This window comes from Stegostoma tigrinum, chromosome 12 (assembly GCF_030684315.1).
Source record: "Stegostoma tigrinum isolate sSteTig4 chromosome 12, sSteTig4.hap1, whole genome shotgun sequence".
NCBI lineage: Eukaryota > Metazoa > Chordata > Chondrichthyes > Orectolobiformes > Stegostomatidae > Stegostoma > Stegostoma tigrinum.
The window spans coordinates 1,106,574-1,129,008 of record NC_081365.1 but is presented as its reverse complement, the minus strand read 5'-3'; the positions used below and the strand labels follow the sequence as shown (position 1 = coordinate 1,129,008).

The window sequence follows — 22,435 nt, the reverse complement described above, 5'->3', positions numbered from 1 at the left end:
TACCGTATAGTTCGCTCTTGAATTGGATGTTCCAAAATGCATCACCTCACTTTTGCCTGGATTGAACTCCATCTGCCATTTGTCCACCCAACTCTCCAATCTATCTATATTATACTGCATTCTCCGACAGTTCCTTTCACTGTCTGCTACTCCACCAATCTTTGTGTCATCTGCAAACGTGCTAATCAGTCCATCTATACCTTCCTCCAGATCATTTATGTATATCACAAACAACAGTGGTCCCAACACAGATCCCTGTGGAACACCACTGGTTACAAGTCTCCAATTTGAGAAACTCCCTTCTACTACTACTCTCTGTCTCCTGTTGTCTGGCCAGTTTTTTATCCATCTAGCTAGCACACCCTGGACCCCATGTGATTTCACTTTCTCTATCAGCCTACCATGGGGAACCTTCTCAAACACCTTACTGAAGTCCATGTATATGACATCCACAGCCCTTTTCTCATCTATCAACTTTGTCATTTCCTCAAAGAATTCTATCAAGTTGGTAAGACATCACCTTCCCTGCACAAAACCATGCTGCCTATCACTAATAAGTCCATTTTCTCCCAAATGGGAATAGATCCTATCCCTCAGTATCTTCTCCAGCAGCTTCCACACCACTGATGTCAGGCTCACCGGTCGATAATTACCTGAATTACCCTTGTTCCTTCATTCTAAAAGAACAGAAAATGGCATTCCCATAATAAGTGATAGATAGGTGGCATTGAGAAACCTGCGTGCACTGAGAGTTTGAAATATTTACCTGTTTCCAATTTGTTTCATTTTGTATTTTCAGAACACTTTGAAGCAAAAAAAGCTGGAGATCTTTCAACCCTGTTTGATGTAGGTGGAATCATAGGTATGAGACCCCCAAATTACTTCTCCAGATTTAATTTCTTCTGAAATATTAGCAAAAGGAAAGAGAACACCAGATGGAAAGTGACTCATTGCACAACGTGAATTGTTTAACTGTAGACGTACCGATGAGTTGTTTAAGTTGTTGGACACTTCAAATATTACATCCTTTGGACTCCCGAATGTAATCAGCTAACAACAAATCAGATTCGTGAGACAAACAAAAACTGAAAGAACTGTGGATCCTGTAAATCAGGAACAAAAGTAAAGTTGCTGGAAAAGCTCAGCAGGTTTGGCAGCATCTGGAGGAGAAAACAGAGTTAATGTTTCGGATCTGGTGACCCTTCCTCAGAACTGATGGTTGCTCGGAAATGTCAGTTTATGTGCAGAAAATAGGGAGGTGGGTGGGGTAGGGTGTAAACGATAAGACAGAGCCCGAAGGGAGAGAGTAAGACAGTTGGACAGACAAAGGAGTTGCTAACGATCAGGCTGGGAGGGTGAATTGTTGTTAATGGGGACTGTTAGTGACTAACAACAGGGGGTGTATAGGGGCAGGCTGTGTGGTAACAAGGCCCGATGTGTGGGGTGGGGAGCTGGGACATGGGACAGTTTAGGCCCTAAAATTATTGAACTCAATATTGAGTCCGGAGGGCTGTAGGGTCCCCAAGCGGAAAATGAGGTGTTGTTCTTTCAACTTGCGTTGGCTTCACTGCGACACTGTAGCGAGCCGGAGACAGCGATGTTGGCCGGGGAGCAGGGCGGTGCATTGAAGTGGCAGGCAACAGGTAGTTCAGGGTCTTTGTTGCGAGCAGAACGTAGATGTTCTGTGAAGTGGTCGCCAAGCCTACACTTCGTTTCCCCAATGTAGAGGAGACCATGTTGTGAGCAGCGAATGCAGTAGACTAGATTCTGGGAAGTGCAGGTGAAGTGTTGCTTCACCTGGAAGGTATGTTTGGGCCCTTGGATACTGGGGAGTGGGGAGATAAATGAGCAGGTGTTGCACCTTTGCCTGTTACAGGGAAGGTGCCATAGGGCTGTGTGGAGGTGTTGGGGTGAAAGAAGTGTGGACCAGGGTGTCCCGGAGGGAACGGCCCCTGTGGAAGGTGGACAAGGAAGGGGAGGGGAATATGTGTCTAGTGGTGGCATATTGCTGGAGGTGGTGGAAATGGCGTCTGATCTTCTGGATGTGGATGCTGGTGGGATGGTAGGTGAGGACAAGGGGAACCCTATCTCTGTAGTGGGAGGGAAGAGAAAGGGTGAGGGCAGAAGTGCGGGAGATGGGTCAAACCCAATTGAGGCCCTGTCGACAACGGAGCTGGGGAATCCTCGGTTGAGGAAGAATGTGAACATTTTGGAGGCTCCCTTGTCAAAGTTGGCCTCACCTGAACATATGCAACGGAGACTGACGAACTGAGAGAATGGGATGGAGTCTTTACAGGAAGTGGGGTGTGAGGATGTATCGCCCGGGTAGCTGTGGGAGTTGATGGGTTTGTAATGGACATTAGAACATAGAACACTACAGCACAGTACAGGCCCTTCGGCCCTCGATGTTGTGCCGACTTGTCATACCGATCTCAAGCCCATCTAACCTACACTATTCCATGTACGTCCATATGCTTATCCAATGACGACTTAAATGTACCTAAAGTTGGCAAATCTACTACCGTTGCAGGCGAAGCGTTCCATTCCCTTACTACTCTGAGTAAAGAAACTACCTCTGACATCTGTCTTCTATCTTTCATCCCTCAATTTAAAGCTATGTCCCCTCGTGCTCACTGTCACCATCCTAGGAAAAAGGCTGTCCCTATCCACCCTATCTAGCGCTCTGATTATTTTATGTGTTTCAATTAAGTCACCTCTCAACCTTCTTCTCTCTAATGAGATCAGCCTCAAGTCCCTCAGCTTTTCCTCGTAAGACCTTCCCTCCATACCAGGCAACATCCTAGTAAATCTCCTCTGCACCCTTTCCAAAGCTTCCATATCCTTCTTATAATGCGGTGACCAGAACTCTACACAATACTCCAAGTACGGCCGCACCAGAGTTTTGTACAGCTTCACCATAACATCTTGGCTCTTGAACTCGATCCCTCTATTAATAAAAGCTAAAACACTATGCCGCCTTAACAGCCCTGTCAACCTGGGTGGCAGCTTTCAAGGATCTGTGTACATGGACACCGAGATCTCTCTGCTCATCTCTCTTACACATTAGTGGCCAGTCTATCCCCAGAAATGGAAACAGAAATGTTGAGGAAGGGAGGAATCGGGGATAGGCCAGGTGAAAGTGAGGGCAGCGTGGAAATGGGAGGTGAAATGGATGAAGTTTTCCAATTCTCGATGAGAGAGGGAAGCAGCACTGATATCGTCGATGTATTGGAGAAAGAGCTGTGGGTGGTGGCCGAAATCCAGCTGGAACCAGGAACGTTCCACATTCCCCGTGAAGAGACAGGTATAACTGGGCCCCTGCGCGTATCTCTGACCTGAAGAAAATGAGAGGAGTTGAGGGTGAGGACGAGAATGGTCAAGTGGAGAAGGGTGGTGGGTGGGGATGGTTCAGGTCTTTGCTCCAGGAAGAAGCGGAGAGCCCTAAAACCCTCCTGGTGGGCATTGGATGTGTTGAAGGGATTGTATGTCCATGGGAAAGAGGAGATGGGTGGAACAGGTAAACTGGAAGCTTTGAAACTGGCATAAGGCATCAGAGGAAACATGAACGTACTGGGTAGGGATTGGACCATAAAGAGAAGACTGAGTCAACCTTTTAACTCTGTTTTCTCCTTCACAGATGTTGCCTCACCTGCTGAGCTTTTCCAGGAACTTTGTTTTTGTTCCAGATTCATGAGGCATCATGATACTGTTCCTGTGATAATGGGAACTGCAGATGCTGGAGAATCCAAGATAATAAAATGTGAGGCTGGATGAACACAGCAGGCCCAGCAGCATCTCAGGAGCACTGACATGATACTGTTCCTGTTACTTTCTTTGAGCCCGGAGACCTGGGTCAAATTCCATCTGCTCCAGATGTATGTAATAACATCTTTAAACAGGGTGTTTAGAAAAAATATAGAGCAGCAAATCCGCGATTCTGTGATTTTATGGACAGATATATCTTTCACCTGTCATCCCACTCTGTGGGTCTGGAGCCCACATGTGTCGCACTGATTCCCTCACGCTTGCACACTCTGACTTGGCATGTATTTCTGTTCTGTGCCTTAATTAATAACGTCAAACATTCTGTAGGCCTCATTTAACCACTTTACCCACGAGTCCATCTAATCTCGGGAATCTGCACATACATAGCCCAAGGCCTCGTGTTTCTGTCTATTTCACAGTATTGAATCATTAACCATGTGCCCCTGCATTATTTCATCCCTTCTCCCTTCTGCCTCCTCACCTTTGGCATTGTCTCTCAGGATTGATTCTATTTATCACTTTTCTATCCGCTTGGCTACTTCAATGTTAGCTGGTAGCAACGGGCAGCTTCCTTCCAGCACTGCTGGCATGACCATGCTTCTCTTCTTGTGTTTCTCTTTCCAGGTGGAATCCTTGCAGGTGTGATATCTGATTATACGAAAAAGAGGGCAACTACTTGTGGAGTGATGTTGCTGCTGGCAGCGCCAACAGTAAGACCTGCTGCTCATGATATCTGTAAACAAACATAGAGCATTTTGACGAATCGTTGCATTGGAGCAGGAAAGACCATTCACCTCTTTTGAGCCTGCTCTGATATTCTCGATCATGGCTGATAATTTACCTCAACTCTAAATTCTTGTGCTATTCCATTTTGTTAGCAACTTGAAATCGATCAGTTTCTCAGTTGTACCTGCGTAACAACTGAGCTTTCACAGTCTTTTGGGGTAAGAGTTCCCAAGATTCACCTATTGTGAATGAAATAAATTCTACACATTTCCTAACACAGACTTCATGACTGGATCTAACCATCATCCTTGGCCTACTTCTAACCTCCCTCCCCAGCCAGAGGAATCACATTTTCATTTCTATCCTATCAGGCCTGTAAGAATTGTTTAAGTTTGAATGGGAAATATGTCAGATGTCACAAAATAGTGAATTGTAATAATTGTTGTGTAGGTGTTTTGAGTATCACCAGGAGCCATAAATAAAATTTCACCTAATTTTAACGTTAGCTGAGGGAAAGGTCAGGACCATATTCACACACACTGGCCCTGACTGGGGCCCACACGGGCACAGGCACAGACACAGGGACGTGGTCTCGCACACACACGGGTGTGGACACACACCTTCTCCTTGTATCACCTCCAGCTCTCACCATCGTTCTGACTGTTACCACAAATTCTCCAAATAACCCCCCCAACTCCAGTGTCTTCCTGCATTTCAATGAGCCATCAGTAAAAACATCCAAAAATGCCTGTACATGGATGTGAGTTTGCTCGCTGAGCTGGAAGGTTCGTTTTCAGACGTTTCGTCACCATTCTAGGTAACATCATCAGTGAGCCTCTGGTGAAAAAGAACAGGCAATGACATCACCAATGCAGGAAATGACATCACCAACCCAAGGAAACCTAAACAGATAAATAGAAAGCGGGACATAACACCAGCGCTTCACCGGAGGCTCACTGATGATGTTACCTAGAATGGTGATGAAACGTCTGAAAACTAACCTTCCAGTTCAGCGAGCAAACTCACATCCAGAACCTCAACCTGAGCTACAAATCTTCTCAAAACTCGCTATGCCTGTACATCATCAGCAATGCCTTTGTCTCTATCAGTCCCATGGGTTACCCGTCCTCACCTTACTCAAGGGACTGAGATCAGTGGGTTAAGAGCGGAAATGATTGTGCTGTGCAACAAGGAATGGTTCTCCACTTACAGGTCAAGCTTGTCCGCCTTCCGTGTTCTCGGTTCCACCTTTAGTATTTACCACCTGGCCCAATCACTCTCTAATCTCGCTGTCTCTGGCATCACTCTGACGTGTTATTTAGTTGTTGTCATCCTCTCCCATTTCTCCTGACCTTCCTGCTTTTATTACAGAATGTAATTAGGTCACTCGTACTATTTCATCATACACTGTGCGACTTCATATCTCATTCCAATTCTGCTTCATTTGCTGCTTCCACCTCATCTCCATGTCTCACACAACCTGCATTTGATGTTCTTCTAACCCACATTAATTTTTCAGCTCCTCCTTTTGAAACTCATCCTTACACTATCATTGTGCATTGCCCCACTATCACAATCATAACCTCCTAGAAAGTCCTGCAAGTCCTTTCAAACTCTTGGCCAACCTTCATCCTCTGCCCCACCTCTCAAACACATTGTCATTCAATTACATTGCGGTTTCACTGCCTCAGTTCTGGTTTCTGCCCCAGCCACAGTATTATGATCTCCAGAATAGTTGCCAGTTGGTCCTGTGTATGGCCTTCTCTCCCTCTGTGCTGCCCTGAAACCTCTCACCAGCTTCAACACCGTAGATAATGAGAAAATATCTTCTGTCCATCAAACCAATTCAAAATTATTCTAGCTTCTTCTATTCTTCCTTTGTTCACATTCCCACTTATTGGTCATCGACTTCATTTCCTTTCCTCTTAAGCAAGTCAACCAATCAGTGCTATTAATGTCTCTGTACCTGTCAATTCTCTTGTCCACAGATATCGAATCGATCCAGTTGCTTTTTAAAGATGCCAATTGACCTTGAGCTACCTCTCTGCAGGTCTGATCTCTATATTCACTATCCTGGCCTTGCTCTGTTTTGCCCACTTTGTTTTCGTGATTATTTCCTGTGCTCTCTTGTTACGATTTATCAACCAGTGGAAACAGCTTTACAGTTTTTGCCATCTGAAACCATTTGACAATTTGGACAAGTTAATGTGTGTACACATGCTGATGGCAGTGAATATTTAGCAGCTGAATCAATTTGTTTCCTCTTGCACAGCTCATTCCATTGAATGCAGGAGGTTCTGATGATAAAAATTAGTTCTGGCAAACTGTGTTAAGATAACAGCTGAATGTTACCTCTGTTCCTACAGCTGTACACGTTTTCTGCAGTTGGCTACATGAGTCTGAAAGCCATTGTTGGTAAGTTGAATCTTGTGTCTGTTGGACTGTTAATTCTGAGTCTGCAGTTTCCTTGATGTGGTTCTCAGGCATGAGGTGAATTTACCAAAGGAGCATAGAAATCATGAACTGTAGTAGATCACTCAGCCCTTGAAACCCGCTCTGCCATTCAGTGGGATCCTGGCTGCTCTGATTTTACCCTCAACTCTACATTCCTGCATATCCTCCAATAATCTTTCATCCCCTTGGAAATCAGGGATCTGTTTAGCACTACTTTAAAAATATTTAAAGATTCTGCATCCACTGCCTTTTAGGGAGGGGAAGTCCAAAAACTCAAAACGCTCAGAGAAAAATAGATGTTTCCTTATCTCTGTCTTAAATGGGCATGGCTTTAGTTTTAAACTTTGGTCCCTAGTTCTGGATTCTGACACAAGAGGAAACGTTCGTTCCACGTTCACTTGGTCAAGTCATCTCAAAATCTTTGTATGCTTCAATTAAATTACCGCTGACTCTTCTGAACTCCATAGGTTTCAGACCTACCCTGTATAGTCTTCCCTTGTGAGGCAACCTGCTCATTCGAGGTATTAGTCTAGTAAACCTTCTCTGAAATGCTTCTAACCAATTAGATGGCATCTTCTGTAAGTAAGGTGTCCAGAACTGTACACAGTGCTCCAGGTGGGGCCTCAGAAATGCTCTCTATACCTGAAGCATAACCTCCCTACTCTTGCATTCAATTTCCCTCACAATTATCTGGTACATTCTATGAGTTTTCCTGATTACTTTCTGTACCTGTGTGCTAACCTTCCGTGATTCATGCATTAGGACACCCAGATTTCTGTAGTTACTCATTATTTAAATAATATGCTTTTTTTATTCTTTCTGCCAAAATGGACACTTTCTGACATTTTACTACATTTGGCAGATCTTTGTCCACCCGCTTCATCTATCTGTATCCTTTTGCACAAAAATTGTTGGAAAAACTCAGCAGGCTTGGCAACAGTTATGGAGAGAAACATTTCAGGTCCAGTGACCCTTCAGAATTGATAGCAGCTGGGAAAAGTTTGGTATATATTCTGAAGGTTGGGTGGGGGGAAGGGGAAAGAATAAATAACAACAGGTGGGTAGAGAGAGAAAACCAGTCCAACAATTTCTGAGATAACAAGGTGTGGAGCTGGATGAACACGGCAGGCCAACCAGGGAAGCTGATGCTTCGGGCCTAGACCCTTCATTTCCAGCATCCGTAGTTCTTTAGTTTTGTTTAAATATCCCTTTGCATTTAGTCATCCCTTTCAAAACCTGGATAGGACAGGCCTTGGGACTACTGAAGTTGTTTGCTGAACACACTCTCTCTACAGAGCTGAATGAAAAATCCCAACACAAAAGAGTTATAGAAACTGCAGTACAGAAAAGGTCAGTGAACTTGTATCTCTTCTAGCTACACACTGATACTGTTTATTCTAAACTCATTCTTCTTATCATTCTGTATTCCCAATGTTCACTTTCGAAGCATTTATCGCCAGTCGTGTTAAGTAGATGTATACAGTAGAATCGTGGAACCATACATTGGTGGCAGTATGCTGGATCAGTGGTTCGCACTGCTGCCTCACAGTGCCAGGGACCCAGGTTCATAGAACATAGAACATAGAACAGTACAGCACAGAACAGGCCCTTCAGCCCACAATGTTGTGCCGACCATTGATCCTCATGGATGCACCCTCAAATTTCTGTGACCATATGCATGTCCAGCAGTCTCTTAAATGACCCCAATGACCTTGCTTCCACAACTGCTGCTGGCAACGCATTCCATGCTCTCACAACTCTCTGCGTAAAGAACCTGCCTCTGACATCCCCTCTATACTTTCCACCAACCAGCTTAAAACTATGACCCCTCGTGCTAGCCATTTCTGCCCTGGGAAATAGTCTCTGGCTATCGACTCTATCTATGCCTCTCATTATCTTGTATACCTCAATTAGGTCCCCTCTCCTCCTCCTTTTCTCCAATGAAAAGAGACCGAGCTCAGTCAACCTCTCTTCATAAGATAAGCCCTCCAGTCCAGGCAGCATCCTGGTAAACCTCCTCTGAACCCTCTCCAAAGCATCCACATCTTTCCTATAATAGGGCGCCCAGAACTGGACGCAGTATTCCAAGTGCGGTCTAACCAAAGTTTTATAGAGCTGCAACAAGATCTCACGACTCTTAAACTCAATCCCCCTGTTAATGAAAGCCAAAACACCATATGCTTTCTTAACAACCCTGTCCACTTGGGTGGCCATTTTAAGGGATCTATGTATCTGCACACCAAGATCCCTCTGTTCCTCCACGCTGCCAAGAATCCTATCCTTAATCCTGTACTCAGCTTTCAAATTCGACCTTCCAAAATGCATCACCTCGCATTTATCCAGGTTGAACTCCATCTGCCACCTCTCAGCCCATCTCTGCATCCTGTCAATGTCCCGCTGCAGCCTACAACAGCCCTGTACACTGTCAACGACACCTCCGACCTTTGTGTCGTCTGCAAACTTGCTGACCCATCCTTCAATTCCCTCGTCCAAGTCATTAATAAAAATTACAAACAGTAGAGGCCCAAGGACAGAGCCCTGTGGAACCCCACTCACCACTGACTTCCAGGTAGAATATTTTCCTTCTACTACCACACGCTGTCTTCTGTTGGCCAGCCAATTCTGTATCCAAGCAGCTAAGTTCCCCTGTATCCCATTCCTCCTGACCTTCTGAATGAGCCTTCCATGGGGAACCTTATCAAATGCCTTACTGAAGTCCATATACACCACATCCACAGCTCGACCCTCATCAACCTTACTAGTCACATCCTCAAAAAACTCGATAAGGTTTGTAAGGCATGACCTACCCCTCACAAAGCCGTGTTGACTGTATTTGATCAAGCCATGCTCTTCCAGATGGTCATAAATCTTATCCCTCAGAATCCATTCTAACACCTTGCAGACGACAGACGTGAGACTTACCGGTCTATAATTGCCGGGGATTTCCCTATTTCCTTTCTTGAAGAGAGGAATTACATTTGCCTCTCTCCAGTCCTCAGGTACGACTCCAGTGGAGAGCGAGGATGCAAAGATCTTCGCAAGTGGCGAAGCAATTGCATTTCTCGCTTCCCAAAGCAGCCGAGGACAAATCTGATCCGGGCCTGGCGACTTGTCAATCTTAATGTTTGACAAAATTTTCAGTACATCAGCTTCCTCTATCTCTATCCATTCCAGCATGCACACCTGCTCTTCAAAGGTTTCATTCACTACACAGTTCGATTCTTTCGTAAAGACAGAAGCAAAAAACTCATTTAGGGCTTCCCCTACCTCCTCAGGCTCCACACACAAGTTCCCTATGCTATCCCTGATTGGCCCTACTCTTTCTTTGACCATTCTCTTATTCCTCACGTAAGTGTAAAATGCCTTTGTGTTTTCCCGGATTCCTTCTGCCAAGCCTTTCTCGTGCCCCCTCCTGGCTCTCCTCAGACCATTTTTGAGCTCCTTCCTTGCCTGCATGTAATCCTCTCTAGCTGAACTTGACCCTAGCTTCCTCCACCTTATGTAAGCTACCTTCTTCCTTTTCACTAGAAGCTCCACCGCTCTCGTCATCCAAGGTTCCTTTATCTTACCCCTTCTTGCCTGTCTCAGAGGGACATATTTACTCATCACTCCCAACAACTGTTCCTTAAACCATCTCCACATGTCTATAGTTCCCTTACCATGGAACAACTGCTCCCAGTCCATGCTTTCAATTTCACTCTCAGGCCACTACCAGTGTGGTGTTTGCACATTCTTCCCGTGTATCCCTGGATTTCCTGAAGGTGCTCTGGCTTCCTCCCACAGTCCAAAGATGTGCAGGTTAGGCATTTATTTCTGAAGGAACAGAGTATACAAGCAGGAAAGTGTTGTAAAAGAGCCATCAAAATCTACAGCAGAGGAAAAGCCCCTTCACCACCTCAAGTCTGCACCAGTCAAAAACAACCACCTAAATATTCTATATAAGATAACAAAGTGTGAAGCTGGATGAACACAACCTAACTATTCTATTCCTATTTCCCAGCACTTGGCCCATAGCCTTTTATACCTTGGCATCTCAAGTACACTTCAAAATACTTCTTAAATGGGATGAGGATTTTCCCCTCTACCACTATTACTGGCAGTGAGTTCCTGATTCCCACCACCTTCTGCGTTAAAGTAATTGTTATAACAATACAAGGCATTATGGAGAGAGCATCTGGAGTACTGCACAGTTTTGGCCCTCTGCCTGAAGGAAGGATGTAATTGCATTGGAGACAGTTCAGAGATGGATTCATTTGCAGTTTACACCTATGCTCATTACGCTTTAAAAGAATGAAAAGTGATTATGTTGAGGTCAATTTATAAATTATTAAAAGACCATCGCCGTTTCTCCAACAACGAATGCAAGGGTTTTAGCACAGTTGCCAGGTCCAAGATGGATTTAGCAACGTAATTGATAAGTTCGGAGAACCATCTCAGTTGAAACACATTCTCTGGCCTAGGGGCCTTCGAAATGGCTTCCATCTTCTTGTATTGTCCCTCAACATTGATTACATGACCTAGCCTATAAAAGTGCACATTTCTCCAGTTTTACTTGTAGGCTGGGCTAAGGCAACTTTTTTGAGCATTTCCTCAAGGTTTCTCAGATGCTTCTATTTAGAGGAACTAGTGATCAACACTTGATTTTTCGTGACCTACTGAACATTTGGCCCTGTAGAATAGAGCCATCCTGACTTGATGCCAAAAGGAAGGTGCTTGGAGCGGTACTATACCCTGTGTGTCTCTATTGCCAGTGGCAACTGAGGCTCCTTCGCGACCTCCAACTCTAGATAGACATGAGGCAGATCATTTTGGAAAAGTTCTTTTCTCCAACGGTCCACTGAAATAGACCCCTTTTAAATGGACCTTAAAGTCACCAGAAATCCTCAATGTGCCTATCTCCCTTTAATACTCGACCAATGGGAGTGATCCATTCTCTAATGGTTACTGTTTCACCAGCCATTCCAGATTTGCCTCCACTTCCGGCTGGACGCTGTACGGTAACAGATGTACCTTCAGACTCCTCGGACAAGTCTCTGGCTTCAGCAGTGTTTTAATTTCAACTCCTTTCAGTTCAGGATTCCCTTGAAGCCATCTTTATACTTGTACAGAATTTCTTATAAACTTGCGTTTGGGTACACCAGCCTATTCACCTTGCCCCAGTTTAACTTTAATTTTTGTAAGCAGGAGCTCGGAATAAAGCACAGTAGTTGCCTTTTACCATGTAAAGTGGCGATTCTGCATACTGCTGCCTAAACTGTATTTTTACCAGTACATAGCCCTTCGCTGGTGCCACTTGTTCCATGTTTGTCAGTTGTATAATCCTGGCAGATTTCAGAGGTAATGCCCTGAACTTCTCCCTGTAGACTGACTTAGGAATCAGGAACACTGTTGTGCCCATATCCATTTGCATCTTTATCCTCTTCCCCAATTTGGGAAGAGCCCAGAAGCAATCAGCCTCACCCCATACCGACAGGATACTTGACTGAAACTCTACTGTCTCTGACCCCCCTGCTTCTCCTGCAGACCTGGCTGACTCCTGGTCTACTCCCCGTCTGGTAATGTGTGCCAGACGTCTCATCCTCAAGATTGTTTCTTTTTGACTCTCCTTGTTTGCCAAAATTGCTGGGTACAACCAAATGTAGCCCACTCTCTTACATTATCAGCACAGGGCTTCTTGAGTCCAACACATTGACTCCGTGTGGCCAGACTTACTATCAGCTGCATTCTGCAGTTGTTGCTACACTCTGAACCTCCACTACTTCATGCTCATGCATCTGGGCACTGATACCCAACTGTGTCACTTTCACTGGTTGCTAACACTGTTGAGGTTGTGATTTCGAAAGCTGCCGTGTTAATAGCTGCCATTGAATGGACTCATGTTGGAGGCCATAAACGAAACGGTCCTGCAAGGCAGCTTGGAGGAACCTTCTGAATTCACTCCACTCTTTTTAAGGCAGCCAGGAATTGGGCGGTGGACTCTCCTTTGAGTGGTACCCATTAATAAAAATGGAAATGTTTCACGACCAGTACTGGCTTTGGTGCAAAATTACTTTCCAGCACTTTGCATAGTTCTTTATAAGTCTTCTCTGCTGATTTCTCTGCTTGCACCAGCCTTGGTGCCATTGCGTGCTGGAGAAAATTTGCACCATTAAGTCTTCAGCCACTGAATTTGCCTTCAAGTATGAATTTAAAAATTCAGTGCACTGAATCCAATACTTTGTCTTTTCATCAAATTGTGCCATTGTTGTAAATCCCCCTGTCATTTGTTTGCCTCGCCTGTGGGAATTTCACCTGCCATTCAAGCCTACTTAACTGGTAGTTGTCCGCAGCTCAAGTCTCTTCATGACCACCGTTCTCCGCCCTTTCCCCAGTGAGTACCCTTCTCCCCCAGTATCAACTTCTTCCATTGACATTTTAGTCTGTTACATAGCAAATCTACCAGCTACCTCCACAATCCCGTGGCATTTCCAAGTTCCAGGTGACATTCTGTCTCTTCACTTGGGAAAACAATGGTGCACACATCTAGTGGACCATGACTCAGCCTCATCTCCTATTATAATGTTCAAGTCAATTTATAAATTATAAATAGACCACAAGATAAGCCTGTAGAACCTGAAGCAGGGACAAATTATTAATTGTAAGCCTATACAGTCAGACCTAGACCTACCCAAAGCACCTGTTCCAGGTCACCTGACCCAATCTCTTAGAGACAGCACGCACCTCCAAGTATGTACATAACATTAATTGAGGTATGTAAGATGCAAAAGGGTATTGATAAATTAGACAAAGTATGCTCCTCCCCCCCCCCCCCCCCCCCCCAACCACCGTAGGGAAATCTGTAGTTTTAGGATAAAGGGTAGCAGATTTAAAACAGATCCAAGAAATTACTTCTTTCAAATGGTCATGAATCTGTGAAATTTGCTACCCTAAGTGTGGTGGACTTTAGAACATTGAGTAAATTTAAGGAGAAGATGGACATGTTTTATTTAGCAGTAGGTTGAAAGGTTATGGACAGTAGACAGGAAAATAAATTCAGGCTGAGATGAGGTCCAGCCATAAGATATAGCAGTGGAGCTAGGCCATTGAGTTTTCTCTGTCATTCAGTCATGCCTGATGTGCCTTCATTTGATGAAGGCACATCAGGCATGATGTGATGTGCTTCTCAACCCATTCTCATGCCTTCTCCCTTGATCCCCTTGCTAACTAAAAACCCATCTATCTCTGTATGCTTAATGACTTAGGTTCCACTATCCACTGCAGCAAAGAGTTCCGTGATTCGCCACTCTCTGGCTGAAGAAATTCCTCCTCTTTTCTAAAATATCATCCCTTCACTCAGGCTGTGCTTGTGGATTATAGCCTCTCCGAGTGGAAACATCATCTCCCCAGTAATTCCATCCAGCCTCGGTCTTCTGTAAGTTGCAATCAGACCACCTCCCCATCCTTCTGAACTCCATCAACTACAAACCCAGAGTCCACAACCACTCCTCATATGACAATCTCTTCATCCCCAGGCTTACTCTTGTAAATCTTCTCTGGATACCCTCCAAGGGCAGCACATCTATCCTTGGATATGGCGACCAAAAATACTTGGTGTTCCTCAATGAAGAGGTGACCAAACAAGTGGATGAAGGTAGGGCAGTGGATGTGGTGTACGTGGATTTAAGTAAGGCATTTGATAAGGTTCCCATGATAGGCTCATGCAGAAGGTAAGGAAGCATAGGATAATGTGGCAGATTGGATTCAGAATTGGCTGACTCTTAGAAGACAAAGATTGGTAGTGGATGGAAAATATTCAACATGGTGCTCAGTTACGAGTGGTGGACCACAAGGATCTGGGTCCTCTTCTGTTTTTGATTTTTATAAACGATTTGGATGTAGGAGTGGAAGGGTGGATTAGTAAATTCGTAGATGATACGAAGGTGGGTTGTGTTGTGGAAAGTGTGGAGACCTGTTCGAGCTTACAAAGGGACATTGATAGGATGCTGAGCTGGGCTGAGAAGTGGCAGATGGAGTTTAACCCTGAAAAGCGTGAGGTGATTCATTCTGGAAGGACAAATTTGAATGCAGATGCAGGGTTAACGGAAATATTCTTGGCAGTGTGGAGGAACAGAGGGATCTTGGGGTTCATGCCCCACAGTTCCCTGAAAGCTGCCACCCAGGTGGATAGAGTTGTTAAGAAGGCATATGGTGTGTTAGCTTTCATTAACAGAGGGATTGAGTTCAAGAGCCATGAAGTTATGCTCCAGCTATACACAATCCTAGTTCGGCCACATCTGGAGTATGCCATCCAGTTCTGGTCCCCTCATTACAGGAAAGATGTGGAAGCATTAGAAAAGGTGCAGAGAGATTTACCAGGATGTTGCCTGGAATGGAGGGAAGGTCTTAGAAGAAAAGGTTGAGAGACCTAGGGCTTTTCTCTTTAGAAAGATGAAGGATGAGAGGTGACTTGATAGAGATGTACAAAATGATCAGAGGTATAGATAGAGTGGACAGCCAGAGACTTTTTCCTCGGCTGGAGGTAGCTATTATGAGGGGATGTAGTTTTAAAGTGAGGGGAGGTAGATATTGGGGAGACGTCAGAGGTAGCTCAGCGAGTGGTAGGGGCGTGGAATGCATTAGCGGAGAAGGTAGTGGAGTCGGCCTCATTAGGGACATTTAAGTGGCTATTAGATAGGCAAATGGACGATAGTATAAGGTAGGGGTGGAGGTTAGATAGACCTTACGATTAGTGTAAATGTTTGGCACAATACTGTGTGCCGCAGTGTCCATACTGTGCTGTACTGTTCTGTGTTCCAAATGCACTTTGACCAGAACCTCAAATGGCCTCAGCAGTACACTGATGCTCTTGTATTCTAGACCTTTCAAAATGAATGCAAACATTGCATTGCATTTGCCTTCCAAACTGAACCTGCATGTTAGTCTTAAGAATCCTGAACTTGGCCTCCTAAATCCCTTTGTGCTTCGGATTTCTGAAGCCCTTCTCCATTTAGAAAATGGTCTGTGCCTCTATTCTTCCAACCTAAAGGCATAACCTGACGGTTTTCCGTATTGTATTCCATCTGGCACTTCTCTGTCACCTCTCATAAGGCATGCACAGGTTCTGCTGCAGCCTCCCGCTTCCTCAACACTACTGGCCCCTCCTTCTATTTTTTTTTGTTCATTCCTAGGATGCGGGTGTTGCTGGCCAGGCGGCGTTTACTGCCCACCACTAATTGCGAGAAGGCAGTCTACAGTCAACCATGTTGCTGTGGGTCTGGGGCCACATGTAGGCCAGGCCTTGCATCATTTGCAAACTTAGCAACAATCCCCTCAGTTCCTTGGTCCAGATTGTACATGTATAATGTGAATTGTTGTGATACTCACATGGACGCCTGCAGAAATCCACTGGTCACTGGCTGCCATCCTGAAAAGACCTTTCTGCCAGTCAGCCAATCTTCTGTTTATGCCTCTGTCTTGCTCCTAACACCATCGGTGCTTATTTTTCAGTTTCCTGTGCAGCACCTTTTCAAAGACCTTCTGGAAATCCAATTCCAAATCCAAAGCTCTGCTTTGTCTAACTTACTTGTTACTACCTTGAAGAATTCTACCAGATTTATCAGGCATAATCTCCCGTTGATGAAGCTGTGCTGACTGTTCCCTATTTTACCATGCACTTCCAAGTACTCCACAATCTCGTACCAATGATGGAGGTCAGGCTAACTCACCCTTAGTTTCCTGTCTTCTGTTGCCCTCCCTTTTTAAGTAGGGGTGTTACATTAGTTGTGGTCATATTAAATGGTGAAGAAGGCTGAAGGGGCTAAATTATTTCTGTGCCTAGGTCTGATAGTCTAAGAAAATTTCAAGTCATTGAGGTAGTCAGTTTCTTGTAAGTTAATATGGAATACCTATCCTACATAGTTTCAGGAGCTGCAAGGGGAAAATATGGCAGATCCTAAAGAAATAAATGCACACAATTCTTAAGATTTAAATCTGGGATTAACTTGGATGATGTAGTAGACAGTGTCGTATGACTTGTTAAAATGTTGCATATGCAATGGAAACACTTAGCTTTCACCTCACCATTCTGCAGAAGGTGAGTTTCGCATGATGGCATTTTATGTGTCCAAATGTTTTCTTATTTTCAAAAAAATGGACTCTTGTTAACATATACCTTTTATATACTAATGCGGTGTCTGAAAAATTAATGCTTCTGTGTGTGCAAGGCAGTCTAGAATTTTGTCATAATTTAATAGAGTTGATATTTATTCACAATCTAGATGAATTCTCCTAGTTATGCTCATGTGAAAGTCTAATACTGCATATGTCAGTACCAATGCCAAAATGGAATGTGACGGCATTACCTAACAAATGGGAATCCATGAGTAGGCTGGAGAAAATCTCAAGGAGTCTCAATAAAGACAAGTTATGGGTCAAAGTGGACACCTACATATGTATATACAAACTAAGAATAAACCATTTGGCACCTCTAATTTGCACCACTGTGTTGTAAGATCAGGCTTGATCTGATTGTGGTCTTAAAGCACATTCCTGCCAACCCTGAGAACCTTTTGAAAACCGCTTTTTCAGGTAGGCATAGAACCTGCGTCACCCATCAAAGCAACTAATGCTTAACATGAATAATATAGCGTGGAGCTGGAGGAACACAGCAGGCCAGGCAGCATCAGAGGAGCAGAAAAGTTGACGTTTCGGATTGGGACCCTTCTTCAAAAATGGGGAGAGGGGTGGGAGCTCAGAAATAAGTAGAGAGGAGGAGTGGAGGTAGGGAAGGTAGATGGGATGGTGATAGGCCAGTGCAGGTAGGGAGTAGTAAAAATTGGTCAGTGAGTTGGGATGGGAGGATAGGCGGGAGACGAGATGGACAGGTTGTGTCAGGTCAAGGAGGGGGGTTGAGAGGGAGAGTTGGACGTGGGATGAGGCCAAGGGTGAGGAAATTTTAAATGTGGTGAAATCCACATTTAGGCCATTGGGCTGTTGGCTCCCAAGGCAGAATATGAGGTGTGCTGCTCCTCCAGTTTCCGGGTGGCATCTGCTCCATACTTCCCACTTACCCCACTCTGCTGGCACTACACCTCCCCTCTCACCCCCGTCCAAGGTACAAAACAAACTTTTTATATCTGATGGGTTCACCTGTATATCCAACAAGTTGGTCTACTGCATCTGCTGCTCCCAATGTGGCCTCCTCTACATCAGTGAGTCCAAGCGGAGACTGGAACACTATTTTGGAAAGCATCTGCACTCTTCGCAACAGACGACAACACCTTCTGGTTGCGAACCATTTCAACTCCTCCTCCCGCACCCCCCCCCCCCCCCGCCCTCCCGCTCCCTGGGTGATGTGTCCACCCTGGGTCTCCTCCAGTGTCACAATGACACTAACTGCAAACTGGAGGAGCAGCATCTCGTATTTTGATTTTGGAGGGCCGACAACCCGATGGACTAAACAGGAATTTCACCAGATTTAAAATCTCCCCACCAACCCCCTGTCTCATTCCATGCCCAACCCCACCCCTCCTCTGTCTGCTTATTTCAGAGCTCCCTTCCCCCTCCCCATTTCTGAAGAAGGGTTCTGACCTGAAATGCCAACTTTCCTGCTCCTCTGATGCTACCTGGCCTGCTGTGTTCATCCAGCTCCACACTGTGTTATCTCCGACTCTGCCATCTGCAGTTCTTGCTCTCTCTAATGCTTAAAATTGTCATTCAAGAAGGCTGCTGGGCTTTCCATCGAGCTGGTCCCATATGTTCACGGCCAAGTGTGATGTTATTACAGTACCTCACTTACCATTCTTGTTCTCATTCAGGTTTCACACCTTGTCATTATACAGATTAATATTTTGTGCCTCAATTTTGTTCTGTAGTTATGCTGATTGGCTGCGGGGCATTAGTGAATGGACCATATGCACTCATCACAACCGCAGTATCTGCGGATTTGGTAAGTACTGAATGTTCTTCCACCAGAACAATAACCATGCTCATGTCCAAGACTCATTCAGGTCATTGTAATTCTACCAAAATTAGCAATTACATTGGGACAGGTGATCCAAACTTTGGCCACAGAGTTTGGTTTTAATGAGCATTGTAAATGAGAATATAAAGATATGGAAGGAGGATTTAGATGAAAAGCTATCTATGGTGGGATGGATGATGTTGGGGGTTTGGAGGACAGCCTGGGCTGAGGGAATGTAGACATTATTTTGGAGAGGTGAAGACAGGAGATGCTCTTCCAACCTTAATCTCATGTACATCCACTGACTTCCTTTAATACATGCAGCAACTGTGCCTTCAGCAGTCCAGGCCATGTGCAGTGGAAAACGCTCCCTGAAACACTCCTGCCTAATCATTCTTCCTAACCAACCCTGTTCGTTATGTCCCAGACACTTTTAGATTCCCTACAGTGTGGAAACAGGCTCTTCGGCCCAACAAGTCCACACCGCCCCTTGAAGCATCCCACCCAGACCCATCCCCCTATAACCCACACACCCCTGAACACTACAGGCAATTTAGCATGGCCGATCCACCTAACCTGCACATCCTTGGACTGTGGGAGGAGACTGGAGCACCTGGAGGAAACCTACGCAGATACGGGGACAATGTGAAAACTCCACACAGACTGAGGCTGGAATCGAACCTGGGTCCCTGGCACTGTGAAGCTGCAGTGCTAACCACTGAGCCACCGTGCTGCCCATGTCAGATATTTCAATGATGCGTCATACGACTTTGTTTCTGTTAAATGCCTATATTGCAAGCAACCTGTGGTTGTAAAAACGCAACAAGTAAACATGTTAAAGAAGCAAAAACAGATCTGGGAGAACTGAACCTACTTAAAAATGGAATAGCACGTGAAGTACAAGCAAACTGAAGAAAAAAAAGAGTCCACAGCTAGACTTGAAAATGTTCTTATGGCTGTTTCTCTAACTGGGGGATAACTTGGTGAATCCAGATTGACTTGAGCAGGTTCTGCAGATGCGCCGTTTTTGTTGATGACTGTTCCCAGGGGATCAGGATTAGTTGTGTGCTGCTTTTGGCTAGGGATCAGACTTGCTTCTAGAGCTGAAATTCAGCAGCAAGAGGGCAGTGAACTCAGTGTGATCACCAACGCCCGTGGATTACTGACCAATTTGTAACATTAGTAATGGCAGTTTCTACCATTTAATGTGCAGTTTATCAGTTCATAGTTGACCTTAACTTACTGTACTTCACATGTATCTCATGTTAATTCTGGAAGCTGCAATTTCAGATTGAAAGTATTCAGAGTTTGCTCCTGTCATTGTTGGGATACTGATGGAATGAAAGCTCTGATAATGAAGTCCCGTTATTATACAAGATTCCCCTTTGGTATATGTTTCATTTCAGTCACCAAAATGGTCAACTGTTCCCCTTTTATGCTGCTTTTCAGACTAAAAGAGACTTTCACTAGGCTTCCTTATGACCTTAAGATAATTTATTTATTATGAACATAAACCTTGTGCTTAAAACAAGTAGTAAAACTAGTTAATGTTCTACGTGTTTGTAATACAAAAGGCAACAAAGATTATGCAATGATATTTTAGAAAGGGAAATACCTTATTAGCCAATTGTACAGAAAAAATGAGAGAGAGAATTTGAAATATTGTAGTCCACAGCGGTTCTTCAAGATGAAATTTAATTGCTGACAGCAGGAGACTGATGAAAGATCTTCCAACCATGTCTTCAGTTTGGATGGCAATCGAGCTGATCCAGGATTTTGAACAGTAATCACAGTTCAGCATCTCAGGGTGTACGAAGTAATGAAACTGGGGTGTGGAAACTTTATCAGGTTCCCAGGTATTTCAATCAAGATTTTGGGGATGGTTGGGGGAAAATAATTTTGCCATTGTACTACAGCTTTAGAACTTGGCTCTGTCTCTCCAGTTTGTGAAACAGAAATCAAGTCCAGAAAGAAAGCAGTCGGTCATCACAGGATCCATAGTTTCTTCCAAAGTCAGCTCTTCCACCAATTATGGGCAATAAACCAGCCCTTTTATATCCGTTAATGTTTTGCTCGACTATTTTCCAAAGAAATTTGCTTTGCTGTAATCATGAGATGGATCCACTTCCCATATGAAATTGGTAACTTAATTTCCAATAAACCACATGGGTTCCGTTTTAAAACCATGAGGAAAAATTTGCATAATCTCTAAAGTGTCTATCAATTCAATAATTGTGATCAGAGATAATGGGAACTGCAGATGCTGGAGAATTCAAGATAACAAAGTGTGGGACTGGATGACCACAGCAGGCCAAGCAGCATCTAAGGGTCTAGGCCCGAAACGTCAGCTTTTGTGCTCATGAGATGCTGCTTGGCCTGCTGTATTCATCCAGCTTCACACTTTGTTATCAATTCAATAATTTCCTGTTCTCTCCATAGCCCATAAATATAGATAGCCATATGTATGCATTCCCAGCTCTGTGTTGAAATTTGTGTCGTAGAATGCCTTCTGTTTTAAACTATGGAATCTTCTGGCTTAATTCATTTTCGTGAAACTCAAGAATCTTGCAGCCTTCTAGTCAGAAAAGGCCATTGCAGGTCTCTACCTATCATGGTAATACAAGCAGCAGCTGAACGGTTTAACTGAATCTTTCAATGAGATTCTGCACTAATGTAGACCCAGAAACTTTCCGTCATTAATGTAAGTTGTGATTTGATTCTGGTTTGCGGTTTTTGGGATTTTTCTGCTTGCTGAGTTGAGCTGACCAATGGGATTATATTTCACCTGGTTATTGCTTGTATTGCAGTGGCAAGATACCCTGAAAATTGTCGCATTGATAAGTCTGTTCTTTTAATTCCTGAATGACTTCTTTTTTCAGGGCACACACAAGAGTTTAATGGGAAATTCCAAAGCCCTCTCCACTGTGACTGCAATCATCGATGGCACTGGCTCTGTTGGTAGGTGTTTGAACATTTCTGCTGCATTACATCAATATAAGACAACATATCACAACTCATTCCGGCATGACAAGGGACCTGGGCAATTCACTCAGTCCACCCATGTTTTTCATGGACTGGTTGTGATTTGAATTGGCATGATTGAAATGTATTAATTAAAAAACTGAGCTAATGCTAATCACAGCCTATAGAAATCATACACTGAACATAGAACATTACAGTGCAGTACAGGCCCTTCGGCCCTCGATGTTGCGCTGACCTGTGAAACCAATCTGAAGCCCATCTAACCGACACTATTCCATTATCATCCATACGTTTACCCAATGACCATTTAAATGCCCTTAAAATTGGTGAGTCTACTGCTGTTGCAGGCAGGGCATTCCATGCTCTTACTACTGAGTAAAGAATCTACCTCTGACATCTGTCCTACATCTATCACCCCTCAATTTAAAGCTATGTCCCCTCATGCTAGCCATCACCATCCGAGGAAAAAGGCTCTCACTGTCCACCCTATCTAATCCTCTGATCATCTTGCATGTCTCTACTAAATTCCCTCTTAGCCTCCTTCTCTCCAATGAGGATGGACCCAAG

At 44.4% G+C, this 22,435-nt stretch overlaps 1 protein-coding gene across 3 annotated transcripts in view; it reads left to right on the top strand.

Annotated features, from left to right (window-relative positions):
* The window catches only part of slc37a1 (solute carrier family 37 member 1), a 113,218-nt gene that overhangs the window by 67,344 nt on the left and 23,439 nt on the right, over nt 1-22,435 (top strand). The window contains exons 13-18 of one of the 3 annotated variants that reach the window (XR_009446533.1): nt 800-862; nt 4,390-4,475; nt 6,480-6,541; nt 6,858-6,906; nt 18,798-18,871; nt 21,766-21,802. Coding sequence is in view for 2 of the 3 variants with exons in the window: in XM_059650069.1 (XP_059506052.1) it covers nt 800-862; nt 4,390-4,475; nt 6,858-6,906; nt 18,798-18,871; nt 21,766-21,844 (351 nt within the window). In the remaining variant the exon portion in view is untranslated. Of the gene's footprint in view, nt 1-799; nt 863-4,389; nt 4,476-6,479; nt 6,542-6,857; nt 6,907-18,797; nt 18,872-21,765; nt 21,845-22,435 lie in introns of those variants that run through there. The other 2 variants (XM_059650069.1, XM_059650070.1) reach the window with 2 other exon arrangements.